The sequence below is a fragment of the Kwoniella europaea genome, chromosome 2 (assembly GCF_036810445.1).
Source record: "Kwoniella europaea PYCC6329 chromosome 2, complete sequence".
NCBI lineage: Eukaryota > Fungi > Basidiomycota > Tremellomycetes > Tremellales > Cryptococcaceae > Kwoniella > Kwoniella europaea.
In genome coordinates this window covers 1076837-1090146 of record NC_089488.1, presented here as the reverse complement: position 1 = coordinate 1090146, position 13310 = coordinate 1076837, and the positions used below count along the sequence as shown (strand labels likewise).

The 13310-nt window shown below is 43.5% G+C and overlaps 5 protein-coding genes across 5 annotated transcripts; 2 read left to right on the top strand and 3 right to left on the bottom strand.

Annotated features, from left to right (window-relative positions):
• Window positions 1–159: 159 nt before the first annotated feature.
• On the bottom strand, window positions 160–1611 carry V865_006738 (uncharacterized protein; the record flags this gene model as incomplete). Its single annotated transcript, XM_066230495.1, has 3 exons — window positions 160–1292; window positions 1368–1506; window positions 1576–1611. 3 exons carry the CDS (start codon window positions 1609–1611, stop codon window positions 160–162), a joined length of 1308 nt encoding a protein of 435 aa, XP_066086592.1.
• A 432-nt stretch (window positions 1612–2043) lies between these two features.
• V865_006737 (uncharacterized protein) lies at window positions 2044–6780 on the top strand (the record flags this gene model as incomplete). The annotated part of the gene is made up of 24 exons (XM_066230494.1): window positions 2044–2046; window positions 2107–2214; window positions 2290–2421; window positions 2506–2619; window positions 2685–2759; window positions 2822–2901; window positions 2954–3054; window positions 3107–3207; window positions 3272–3451; window positions 3513–3796; window positions 3854–4077; window positions 4140–4220; window positions 4274–4462; window positions 4514–4682; window positions 4734–4821; window positions 4880–4976; window positions 5031–5103; window positions 5155–5314; window positions 5378–5446; window positions 5520–5697; window positions 5772–5990; window positions 6086–6350; window positions 6479–6681; window positions 6761–6780. The coding sequence occupies 24 exons, from the start codon at window positions 2044–2046 to the stop codon at window positions 6778–6780; spliced, it is 3213 nt and encodes a 1070-aa protein (XP_066086591.1).
• Window positions 6781–7402: 622 nt separating this feature from the next.
• Window positions 7403–9298, top strand: V865_006736 (uncharacterized protein; the record flags this gene model as incomplete). The annotated part of the gene is made up of 5 exons (XM_066230493.1): window positions 7403–7461; window positions 7549–8378; window positions 8490–8581; window positions 8717–9102; window positions 9193–9298. 5 exons carry the CDS (start codon window positions 7403–7405, stop codon window positions 9296–9298), a joined length of 1473 nt encoding a protein of 490 aa, XP_066086590.1.
• Window positions 9299–9471: 173 nt separating this feature from the next.
• On the bottom strand, window positions 9472–10590 carry V865_006735 (uncharacterized protein; the record flags this gene model as incomplete). The annotated part of the gene is made up of 5 exons (XM_066230492.1): window positions 9472–9532; window positions 9737–10071; window positions 10153–10275; window positions 10394–10443; window positions 10518–10590. The coding sequence occupies 5 exons, from the start codon at window positions 10588–10590 to the stop codon at window positions 9472–9474; spliced, it is 642 nt and encodes a 213-aa protein (XP_066086589.1).
• A 1957-nt stretch (window positions 10591–12547) lies between these two features.
• Window positions 12548–13298, bottom strand: V865_006734 (uncharacterized protein; the record flags this gene model as incomplete). The annotated part of the gene is made up of 3 exons (XM_066230491.1): window positions 12548–12614; window positions 12669–12844; window positions 13002–13298. 3 exons carry the CDS (start codon window positions 13296–13298, stop codon window positions 12548–12550), a joined length of 540 nt encoding a protein of 179 aa, XP_066086588.1.
• Between the last annotated feature and the right edge of the window lie 12 nt (window positions 13299–13310).

Sequence of the window (13310 nt, the reverse complement as noted above, 5' to 3'; positions counted from 1 at the left end):
GTTTATGCATTTTCTCATCATGTTTCATATCAACGTATAGTACATGAACCATCGGCATATCATATAATCGCTCATCATTATTGAGTGATCTATCGTCTAAACGGAAAGTAGTATAGTACAATCTGTATCGTATAAGATACACAGGCTAAGCCTTCCCTCTCACTTCCTTCCATCCCATCCATCTTCACCCCACGGGCCACCCTTCCTAGCCCAAACTTTCTGTAAGATCTCATCCTCTTTTCCTATCCCCTTACCATCCAATCCATTATGTTCCATCGCAAATACCAAATCCAACAGTGTAAGCACCTTATCATCTTCCACTTTCTTATCTTCGACATCACCACCCTCTGTTTCTTCTTTCTCTACCAGTATCAACCGTCTAGTTGGTTGACGTATAGTAGGTTTAGACTTTTTGTTTGGTCTTTCTTTCTCTTTTTCGATATCAGATGTATTGGTATTAGGTGTTGAAGGTTCAGGTGTTTGTTTATTGCTATTGCTATCTCTGTCGATTGGAGAATTTGTAGTTACATTTGATGATAATTTTGATTTCTCCTTCTCTTTATCTTTCTCTTTATCTAATTTCCTTTTCTTACTTGTACTTCCACCACCAGCCAGGGGACTAGATATACTAGGTACATTTCCAGTCATCCAACCGTATTTCTTACCCATCCCTACTGATCGCATGGCAGTTGCGTTCGCCATCTTATGTTGAACTTCGGCAGATACATCTCGTGGATTGATTTTCCCCTTTTTCGAACTTGAATTTCCACTCTTGGTAGTTGATTCTCTAATAGCACCAAACATTGGTGTCCCACCTCCTGACCCACCTGCAGCTGGGGTCGAATAGGATGATGGAGAAGGTTTTGATATTGGTGTACTTGGTCCCCCTCCAACCCCACCGTCGTCAGGATTAAGGGAAAGGGAAGATGCACGATCTTTTATTTTTTGTAATTCAGCTTCTTTAGCTAATCTGTTCATTCTGCTTTTCCTGAATTCCTGTTCTTCCTCTCTATATGATTTATTCACTAGGTCTAGTACTTGGGAAGGATCTGAGGTGATTCGACTTGACCACATTGCTCTTCCACCTTTTCCACTTCCACTGGCGTTGGTACTGGCATGGTTGCTGTCCGCATTATTTGATCCGGTTAGAGGTGGGAAATATAGGTGAGAAGATTGTGTACGATGTTGTTGAGCTTTGATAGCGGAGGAAAAAAGTGCTTTGATACGGTTTTCAATTGTTGAAAGTAGGTAAAGTGAGGCGTCTGGATCAATGGTGACTCCATGGTCTTTGGCTATACCCATTCAGAGTAAGAATATATCAGTAATGAGGTCATGATTCACTTGTATCTTCATAGATGATCACATACCTATAGAATCTACTTTCTCCTTCAGAGCTACCTTTCCTATCAGATCGGTCCTCTTGGCACGAGAGTTGAGACCACTTATGGAAGATGAGACGTTGATCGACTTCCCGACGTTGAGACGACGGGCTGCATCTTCTTCTGCCTGTAAGAGATGCACAGATAAGTATCAGATGAGGAATGGCGTCGTTCTGACCGTCACTCTGTTACTTACCCTCAGATCGAACGTGTCTCCTTTAGTCTTCTGCATGTTGTTGAAGCTATGGTTGAATCGGATGACTTCGAGTCCCGGTACAGACTGATGTGCACCCACTGGTCGAAGGGAGGTCCAGATGAACGGACTTGGTCACAACCGACCTTGTTGCTTGGATGTATGGGCGGAGACGAAGAAGATGGATATCATGGTTGTTGTTTTGTAAGATTCGTATAGTCGTGAGTTGCCACCAGAAGCACTATCAATCCAGGAACACTACCCATTAGGCGCACCCCATCTGGGTTTATGTACAATTAGGCGTGGGTAGAGGCCTACCGCGCCAACATGAGATGGACGCGAGGAAATAACATCCAACTAGCGATGTTTTCATTTTCACCTCTCACTTTCACTTGATCATCGTCGTATCTTCCTAAACACCACCTTGTCTTATTTATCACTTGGCCTTTTCAAGCTGGAGATAGGACAATCATGGTGAGCTGCTAGATCTCATGGGTAAATAATCCAGCTGACCATACCTGCGCACATCGCCAGAATCCCTTATTGGCAGCTTCGAACGCGACTCCTGGTGGGGCAGGCGCGGATGATGACAAGTTGTCTGATTATGTACCCAATTCGAGGGACTTGTCAGTCTCCAGAGCTGTAAGTCTTCCCATTCGTACATCGCTCATCTACCTATGTGCCTTTCGCTAACATTGTCTTTCCTCTACTACGCAGCCATCGGCAGTAGCTTCTGACGAACATCATATAAATACTGCACCTCAAACCCCCGAACCGGAGCAGGAACAGGACAGCGAAGATGAGTTAGAGGATGAACAGTTTGATGAAGATGATTTGATGAATGGATCGGTAAGCTCGATCTTCCTCTATCATCCGAGTGTGTGATATGGAAAAAAACAAAAAATATCAAGCTGATTATCCAATGATTCGTAGGCCAAAGCAGCCAAGAAGGCTGCTCAGTCATCGGCGCGAAAAGCTGCTAATGCAGAGAGGAAAGCCCAAGTGGCTGAGATCGGTAAAAAGAGGGGTGCGATGGAACAAGCAAAGGTTAGTTAGCTGTTTCCTTCTCCCGGTATTTCGAGGAACCAGCTAATCTAGTCAACTGCAACTAGTTCGCCGATTCGATCAAACGATTTCAGTATCTACTCGGTCAGACTGAACTGTTCCAGCATTTCATTGATCTCAAGGTGAGCTGAGCTGATCCACGACTGTTGTCCTTTTCATGAGATCAGCTGACAGCTGTATGCAGAAACAACGTGAACCTGAGTTCGCCAAGATGTTGGACGAACAAATGGCTAATCAGAGTGGGAAAGGAAAGAAAAAAGCAAAGTGAGCTGATTAATCAGCCGACAAGGTATGACAGCTGACTCGTCCATTCCAGTGATCATCGACATCGAAAATCTGAGAAGGAGGAAGATGAAGAATTATTGAAGGATGAAGATGCAGAGGATGAAGCTTATGTCTTTGAAGAAAGTCCTCCTTGTAAGTCAACTGAGCATTCCTTACTCTATACTCTAGCTGACGCTCCATGCAGATGTCAAAGGTGGTAAGATGAGAGATTACCAAGTCCAGGGTTTGAACTGGATGGCTTCGTTACATCATAATGGTATCAATGGTATCTTGGCCGATGAAATGGTAAGTTGTGTGATGGTAGTTAATGGTGCAGCAGCTAATTAGATCCTGGATTTGATGATCATAGGGTCTCGGTAAAACCCTTCAAACCATCTCTTTCCTCGGATACCTCAAATTCCATCAGAATATCCCTGGTCCTCATCTCATCGTCGTACCCAAATCAACATTAGACAACTGGTATAGAGAAGTGAACAAATGGGTGCCTGGCTTTAACACTTTGGTATTACAAGGTACCAAAGAGGATAGAGTAAGCTCGGCTCACCTACTATTTGACCATACGGAATCGCAGCTAATCATGATCTGTTTAGGCCGATCTCATCAACAAACGAATCCTTACTCAAGACTTCAATGTCCTCATCACTTCATACGAAATGTGTCTTCGAGAGAAATCTACTCTTCGGAAGTTCAGTTGGGAATACATAATCATCGATGAAGCTCATCGAATCAAGAATGTTGATTCGTTGCTCAGTCAGATCATCCGAACCTTTACGAGTAGAGGTAGATTGTTGATCACCGGTACACCTCTGCAAAACAACTTGCAAGAATTATGGGCGTTGTTGAATTTCATCCTACCTGATGTCTTCTCCTCGAGGTGAGCTCCCCTATCTACGTGCATAGCTTGAACGTGAAGCTCACTCTGCGTATGTAGCGAGGATTTCGATGCCTGGTTCAAAACCAAAGATGATTCCGATTCCGATGCAGTCGTCAAGCAACTCCATAAAGTCCTGAGACCCTTCTTACTTCGACGTGTAAAAGCGGATGTGGAACACTCCCTTTTGCCCAAGAAGGAAATCAACTTGTATGTGGGTATGACAGAGATGCAGAGGAAATGGTATAGGATGTTGTTAGAGAAGGACATCGATGCGGTCAATGGTAAGTTGGATATCTGCAGATTTTTCCATATGCGGACGAGTATCTGATAAATCATTTTCTAGGTGCTTCGGGCAAGAAAGAAGGAAAGACGAGATTATTGAACATTGTCATGCAATTGAGAAAATGCTGTAATCACCCTTATCGTGAGCTGAGTTGCATTGTTGATCGGACAATTTAGCTGATGCAATTTGTGTAGTCTTCGACGGAGCCGAACCTGGACCACCTTTCACCACTGATGAACATCTCGTTGATAATGCCGGTAAAATGGTCATCCTCGACAAATTGCTCAAAAATATGAAAGCTAAGGGGTCGAGGGTTTTGATTTTCTCCCAGATGAGTAGAGTGCTGGATATCCTGGAAGACTATTGTCAATTCCGCGGACATCGTGAGTCGATTCTTGATTTTTTACTGGGATATAACTCACGTCTTCGTGTAGAATACTGTCGAATCGATGGTAACACACCACATGAAGATCGTATATCCGCTATTGACGACTACAATGCGCCAGGAAGTGAGAAGTTTGTCTTCTTACTGACCACTCGTGCGGGTGGTTTGGGTATCAATCTGGTCACCGCGGATATCGTTGTTCTTTTTGATAGTGATTGGTTAGTTATTAATTTCCTAAGAATCACAACATAGCTGATGAAACTGTGCAGGAACCCTCAAGCGGATCTTCAAGCGATGGACAGAGCGCATCGTATTGGTCAGACTAAGCAGGTCTATGTGTTTAGGTTCATCACCCAAGTAAGCTGCTTCGTTACACCCAACAAACCCGTCAGCTGACTCCTTTGATCTTTCGTAGGACGCAGTCGAAGAACGTATCCTCGAAAGAGCTACTCAGAAACTCAAGCTTGATCAGATGGTCATTCAGGAGGGGCGATCACAACAGGCTCAAAAGGGTAAGCTGCCCATAATGTACTTCTTCTTCTTCAGAGAGCTTATCTCGGTTGTAGTTGGTCAAAACAAGGATGAGCTGCTTGATATGATCCAGCATGGTGCTGAGAAGATCATCAACAACTCTGCCAGGTAAGCTGATCTGTCCCGCTTGTCGCCAATACTAAGCTAACGATATCTTAGTATGTTGATCGATGATGATATCGACGAAATCATCAAACGAGGTGAAGAAAAGACTGCTGAGCTCAACAGTAAATACGCTGGTCTGGACCTCGATGCTTTGAACAACTTCAAGTCGGAGTCGATGGTGAATACCTGGGAAGGAGAGGATTATGCTAACAAAGTAAGCTAATTTTCAAAACGCAGTTGTGCTCTCAGCTTACTGAGTATTTTACCTTTTATACAGAGAGGGGGTAAAAACCTTATCTGGATCGAACCGGCAAAGAGAAAGGAAAAACAATTATTCGATCGACCAGTACTACCGGGATCAACTTAACACCAGCGCACCCAAATCTGATAAACCCAAGATCTCTCGACCACCTAAACAGGTCAATATCAATGATTTCCAATTTTACCCACCTCGATTGGTAGAACTGCAAAATAAGGAATTTGACGCTCACAGGAAATCTCTAAACTACGTGGTGCCCTCGCGAGAACCTGAGGAGGGTGAGACGCCCGAACAGGTCGAAGCGGAACGTGCGGAAGAGCAAGAGAGGATTAATAATGGTTAGTCACCCGCTCAAGACACGCTATTCAGTTCAAGAGAAGATGCTGATTTCGATTTGATGTGATTCTTTTAGCTGAACCCCTGACTGAGGAGGAAGCCGCTGAAAAAGATACGTTGGTTGGAGAAGGTTTCCCCGACTGGCAAAGAAGACACTATCAAGCTTTCGTTCGAGGAGTCGAAAAATTCGGTAGAGATGCTCTGGATAAGGTTGCTCTTGAGATTAGCGATCATACGGAAGATGCTGTACGGGAATATGCGGCGGTGTTCTTCGAGAGGTATAAAGAGTTGAAAGGTGGGTTGTGGTCTTGTAGTCACTTACACGTGATCGATGTGGGAGTGTTTCTAATTGAGGGATATGAGACTGACTCTTTGGTGTCTTTTCGATAGATTGGGAAAAAGTGATGGAACGTATTCGAATAGGAGAAGATAAGATTCGTGAACAGCAAGATCGAATTGACGCCCTTCATCGCAAAGTGAAAGCTACCAAATTCCCCTTACAGGAATTGAAGATTGTGTACGGACAGAATAAAGGTAAAACGTACTCAGATGAGGAGGATAGATTCTTGTTGGTTAGGATGCACCATCATGGGATCGAGAGAGATGATTGTTATGAGTTGATCAAGAGAGATATAGGAGAATGGCCTTTGTTCAGGTAAGTCACAACTATTATTTCACTTATTTCTACACCTTTCTTTCTATACCATCCAATTCATTTCGTGAATGGGCATGGTAATTGCGATGAGGACAACAGATCTGACTGAATTTCTCTGTGTGATGTAGATTCGACTGGTTCTTCAAATCGCGTACACCCGACGAATTGAAACGACGAGCCCACACCTTGTTACTATGCGTGATGAAGGAGGAAGAAAAGGAAGATGATAAGAAACCTGCTATCAAAGGTGGTAAGAAACGACCCATAGATGAATTGAAATCTGGTCCGGGGTCTAGGGATACGACGCCTAGTAGTGTGGGTGGACAGAAGAGTGAGTGCAATATTTTCCCATCATGCGTGACAATCGATTGTTCGTGCTGATGATGGAATGTGTTTCCTTGGAATTATAGATAAGAAGAAGAAAGTGTAAGATGTTATATGGAGACCTCACCTTGACCCAGCCCTCATGACTGATAGATCAGGAGCAACAGGAAAATTTACTCGTGGTCATCAATGTGGTCTATGACACGTACATGTAGATCTGGCCATCATGGAGTATGAGTTTGTAGTTTTTGTACGATCTGTTTGGAATGAATGCATATCTAGATATTTCCGAACGTATTCGATGGAGATCTACAGAAGCATTTAGGCGGAGTATTTTCGCAATGTGATGATGACTTTAAACATACTCGTCCATTTGATCACATCGACAACACAGACCATGCATCTCTTCGCATTCCACTGCTCTACTCTTACATCCCTCGCTCCCGCATCGCCATCGCAATCAGAATCGTTTTCGGTTGCATGCTCTGAGATTGAAGTAAGGTGAGATTTTGCGGCTACGGTTATACACTCACTCGGTTGATTGGTAGACTGGTAAGCGCCTTTAAGCGCCATTGAGATCGATCCGATCCATTGTAACATAAAAACAATAATAATACTCGTATGTTGATGATGTTATACTCATGCAACTTACTTCTACTCATCGTCTAGTCTACTATCTCCATATCGTATCCGCCAGCACGCTCCACCAAGCTAGATAGATACATGTGATGTCCAACTTACTCAAATTCAGTATCGCCCCAGCAGTAGAAGCCACCGAAGCTCCACCGTGAGTTGATCTTTCGTCATTCGATAAGGTAGACGATTGATCTTGACAATCCATCCTGATTCATATCTTGTCTTGTTCATGTATCAGTATCCCAAGAGCCCAGGCATGGGGGCGTGAATATCTCCTCTCCCCAACATACGGGGATCTCCTAGACCTTTCTCAAGGTGTACCTAAAAACGCTCCTCATCCATCTGTCCTGGAGGCATTGGCCGGATCGTCAAGTGATCCCCTATCAGCGAGGTATGGTCCGATACTAGGTGAATTAGCTTTGAGAGAAGCGTACGCAGAGGAAATTAGAGTACAATATCAACTCCCTTCTTCTTCCTCCACCTCTACTTCTCAGTCTACGAAGGATACTGCAAAGTTGGTTCCGGGATCGTCATCGAATCAAGACGGTTCGACCCAGTCACCTGAAGCGGAAGTTAGTAAAGGCAAAGGAACGGTCAATTTCGATGATATATCAATAACAACAGGATGTAATATGGCATTCCTCGTTCTCATCATGGCTTTATGTCCTTCTGGAAATTCCTCTGTGATGATTCCACTGCCATCATATTTCAATCAGATGATGGTTTTTTCACTACAGGGTGTTGAACCTATATATATCCCTGGGGATTTTACGAATGGATTTAAACCGGATATACAAGCTGCTAGAAATTACCTGTCAACTGTAAACGAAGAAGGGAAGCCGAAGATGATTGTGTTAGTATCGCCAAACAATCCCACTGGAGCTGTTTATAGACATGAAGAATTGAAAGAATGGTATGATCTCGCTAAGAAACATGGAATGGCACTGGTGTTGGATGAAACGTATAGGGATTTCGTGGAGGATGAACAAGGTGGGAGAGGGGTGCCTCATAGGTTGTTTGAGGAGGAGGATTGGAGGGAGACCTTGGTTTGTCTAGGAAGTTTTAGTAGTGAGTTGGAGTCCTAATCTGCTATTCTATCTCTTTCGCATGTCATGGCATGTAGAAGACTCCCTCAGACAGAAGATCGTTGCTGATTCAATGTCTTGGAATGGCTTACAGAAGGATATAGGATACCCGGGCATAGACTTGGAAGTATCATTGCTAGTCCTGCTTTATTAAAGCACGTAACGACGATAAGCGATTGTATGCAGGTGAGTCAAAGTCCAAGTTTCCTCCTATCATGTCGTATATGACATATATCATCTTGGACTTCCTTGATGTACTAACCCCCCGCATCTTTCCTGAATTGGCTGATTGGCTAATTGGATTGGCTTGATCACATATAGATCTGCGCACCTCGTCCACCTCAAATCGCCTTATCTCCCCTCCTCCCCTCCCTCCGATCAGACCTAGAAGAATCTTCCAAAGCTCTCTCTCATCGACGACATCTCTTTGTTGACGTGGTCAACAAAGTTCAAGGGTGGAAGGTAACTTCCATAGGAGGATATTTCGCCTATGTCTCTTTCCCCAAGGAATACATACATGCTTCTGCGAACGTCGGATTGAAAAGGAAAAGATTAGGAAGTGAGGATATATCTCTGATCTTAGCCAAGAAGTTCGGAGTGGTCACGCTTCCTGGGAGCTTCTTCATGCCTGATTTAAAGGATGATGAGATTTGGGAAAAGGATGTTTTGAAGGGTGGGGAAGGGTTGAGGGAAGATATCTGGTTGAGGTGAGTGGAACCACTCGAGGTGGAACAAAATGATCCAGACTCATCATTCACTGGTCTTGTCGGTATATGCTGACTGTTGTGTTCATACAGATTCGCTGTGGCTAATGTAGGAGACGAAGTGATCCTCAAGCTTGGACCAAGACTAGAAGAGATGAACAAGTTGATGGGGATTGGGGAGTTGAGTAAAACGGAATAAGAGGGTATAACAAACCTCCATTGAGGATATTTCAGCTTCAACAGAAGACAGACTCGTAGGTACTTTATTTGGGATATATTTCTAGAGGGTATAATAATGCATCTATTGGATTATACATATGACAAATATGTTGGTATCCATCCGATCCGTTCTAGTGTGAGAGAAAGAGTCAATTAAGCGGTGGTCGGATTTGTATTTTGCGCTTGAGATTGAGCTTGTTTCTCCAACATTCGCCTACAAAGAGGGAGACAGGAGATCAGTAAGGGTTCTCCTCCTTACAACATTTGACGGATTGGAGGGAAAGATGGACAGTGAGGGATGATTGAGGAACAGTTGTTTCGAGAATTCATTATGATCATATCACCAGGTTGGTTCTGTCTTCTTGTGATCAAACAGATTGTTCGAGTTAAGATATCGCTCGCAAACACTTTGACTCACCTTCTAGCTTCTAGGATCATCTTCTCTTTCCTCTCCCTCAACCCCATCTCCCTCTTCTCTCTTGTATCTTCCCAATGCTTCTTTCCTTCCGCCTCACTAATACTGACAGGAGTGGACGCTCCCGAATCAACGTCATCTGGTAACTCCTTCTCTTTACCTTTATGCGAAGGCGTAGGAATTCGCGATGAGAGGTTATATCGATCGATCAATGATGAGTTCTTGGTATTTTGGGATTTACCATTGTTCGATGAAGGCGTGGTAGTAGTGGTTGTGGTGGTAGATGGAGGAGGGGTGGTGGGGAGCAGAGAAGCGGGAATTTGGAAATTTGGTGGTGGCTATAGTATCATCATGCAAGCGATAGCATTAGCGTTAGCATGAGTATTATATACGTTATGGGAGTTGAGGCGATAACGTACAGTTGGTAATGTGCCTCTCTCCAATATCTCTTCAGAGGTAGCTTGAGCGCTCCTCGTTCTTGATAACGAGTATATTATGTTTGGTAGTGGGACATGAGGGAAGGCTCCGTGTATCGTGTCAACCTGTTGACGTTGAAGTGATTAGCTGATCATGTTCATTTGATAGGTATATCGAGGTTTGGTACCGTGTCCATTCCACGCCATGATGATATTCATATGGAAGAAAAGGATAAAAGCTTACCATACTAGGTGTCACTCCCCTTATACCACCTTGCGTATTATTGCCTGGTTCTACAACATCAACGCAGAGTATTAGCAATCAGGTCGAACGAAGGCTTGCCTTCGCAGGATGAACAGAAACTCACTCGATCCAGTGATCCATCTTACCAAGAAGTATATGGTGGCTATGATGATGATGGTAGGTATGATATCTTCCATTTTCAACTTGGGTTATGCAGTTCTATGTTAATGCTCTCTAATAACACACTAGATCTGGTCTACTCAAGCTCTAAGGTCGGATTTACGAGCCAAGTATGTTGCTGATGTATGAGTTGTTGGCCCAAATATGAAAGGAAAGGAAGGAGAAACAACGAGTGAATCGGGGTAATCCGAGTGACCAACACCTAATGTGCAATGACCCCCAACGGAGTGGCGATGACATGATCCAGATTGCATGGGATCCGTGGCACAACATCTGAGACGAGACGTAACCAGTATGACCCTCGTACAAGTCACATCACATCGCTCTACATAAGCTCCTGATGGTCATCCACTACGTTTACAGCTGTAAATCACGATTAAACATCCCAAGTCTGCATCGTACCGCAATCTCCTCTATCGCATTTCGCAGTTGGACAAGCAATGGCGAGGGCATCGGCAGTATGTCCATTGAGGTGTTGGATCGACCGGGGCTCAATACCCAGTTGGATGGTCTCCCCTGCTCTAAATCCATTCGAAGCTTTGTTCAAACTAAATACAGAACCAAATCTGTCGGTAGTCCAGTTCCATTAAGAGGAGGATGAAAAGTTTGGACGTACGTTGAAGGGACAAGCTATATCACCTTCATCCACCGCAAATTTCAATTCCCTTTTGTTTATATCACCTTTAGGTCCTATCCCTTCATTTCCTCTTTGGACCAATAGCAATTACATGATTCTGGGCGGGCTACGTCGGGCTTGCATCCCCCGTAACTGAGCTTGGTTTTTTCAGGGATCCGCAGATCACATATCGCATCTTGCGGTCCTAGGTCTTCGTCGGCAGGTGCCGCGAGTGTACTCTTGAGTGATAGGACGCTGACGAGAAAGTGGATTTGGGTAACATATTGTATTGTATTACAGATCGATAAGAATCGAAAATATAATCGTAAAATGTATGGAGGATTGGAATGAACTGATGTGGTAGTATGTACAGTACTGCAGTACAATCAGAAACTTTATCTGATCAACAGAGTTATTAATAAGTGACGATTGTATGGGACAAGGGAAATTGTTTGGTTAAAAATCGTGCAATGAATGACAACGGGGGTCACAGTATTGCCTTCTTGTAATGCTTATATAAACCGTACCTTGTAAGGAAAGTCAAACAGACGTTCAATTCCGATGGTCTTAAATGGTATAGTCCAGTATTTGTACCACTTCACACCCCACCAAGCAACGGGGAAAAAAAAGGATAATGCATGTTAAAATTAATTGACATCCACTCTTGGCTCCTAGTGAGAATGAGATAAAGGAGCGAAAAATCAAGTACTGGTAAGGGTAGGTGCAGGGTAATAAGATGCATACAGGTGATCTTCCTTCGGTAATCAATTCTGTGACCAGATTGAAGGATGGATCTCAAAGTCGCTTAAAAATATTGAGGGTGGATGAGGGTTGAAAGGCTGAGTTCCCAACGTTACGAGTGAATCGCTGGGTTAAGACAGTGCAGTGCAGTACAATATTAATGCACGCTCGGTTGTGGCTGACTCCCGTTGGCTGTCAGAGAAAGATAATCAGGTCGATAGAGTCCTTCAGACAGTGTTCTATTTGTCACACAACAGGTCTAAGACTTGATATCTGGCTGTGTCGAGCTGATGGGAGATCATGCTACGAACAACTTGATTAATGTCAATACAGTACAGGTACCTCTGTCTGCCCATTATTTCATTGAAACACCCAACTAAGCTATAAAATCACAGCCCAAATCATCAATCCAATTTCGAAGCTCGATCGTTAGAATGATTGAATGTTTGGATGTTTTAATGATAATCCATACAGTATCTCTCTACACACGGAAAAGAGGCTGTACAGTACAGTACATAGATAGTAGTTCGGTGATTGCATAATCATACTGTAACTTTACGATCCACAGGGACGGATGATTCACTTCCCCCATACGATGGCTTGATCGAGTTGATACTTTAACTTGACTTATCGGAATCTTTACAATCTGAAGAAAACAAACAACATGTTCCATGAGCTTCGATTCTACAGCTCTCACAGAATCACTGGTGAGACAGTCAAACTCAGAATTAGACTTACTTTCCCCATACAGGAGTCTTTGAACAGTCCGCACCATCCATACAAGAATGATCGTCCTCTGGACAAATCACATCCACCATATTGGTCCTGGTCACATCGTCTTTCGCTTTAGCTCCATTTCGACTCAGGATCCATTCTTCATTACCTCCAAATTCTTGGAATACTCTGACGTAGCACTAGAAAATCAGAGGGATAAAATTTTGTATGGTATCAGTTTGAGCATTTGAGCACGATTCCAAGCTGTTAAGGATGGAATGCAGATATAGAGATAGTTACGAAATGGTGTGTATACAGTATGCTGAACCAGATATGTGATGAGATGAGATGACGAACCGTAAGATGGTACAAAGATCCTCCAAAATTAGACCCTTCTTCATATAAATCATAGAAGAATTCTTGTTTATCATAATCAGTAGATGTCCCACCTTCTTTAGCAGGAGGGAATGTGAATTTATGAGAACCTGCTCCACGGATTAATACGTTGGGATTCTGTCGAATCAAATATGTATCATTGGGGATGTCCACTACGACTGTACGGTCTTCTCGTCTTTCCAAAGGGGCGGAGAGAGCTGGAAGAGCGAGAGCTGAGAAGAAGATAAACAGGATGGTAGATCTCAACAAGGTCAACATTGTAAAATGTAT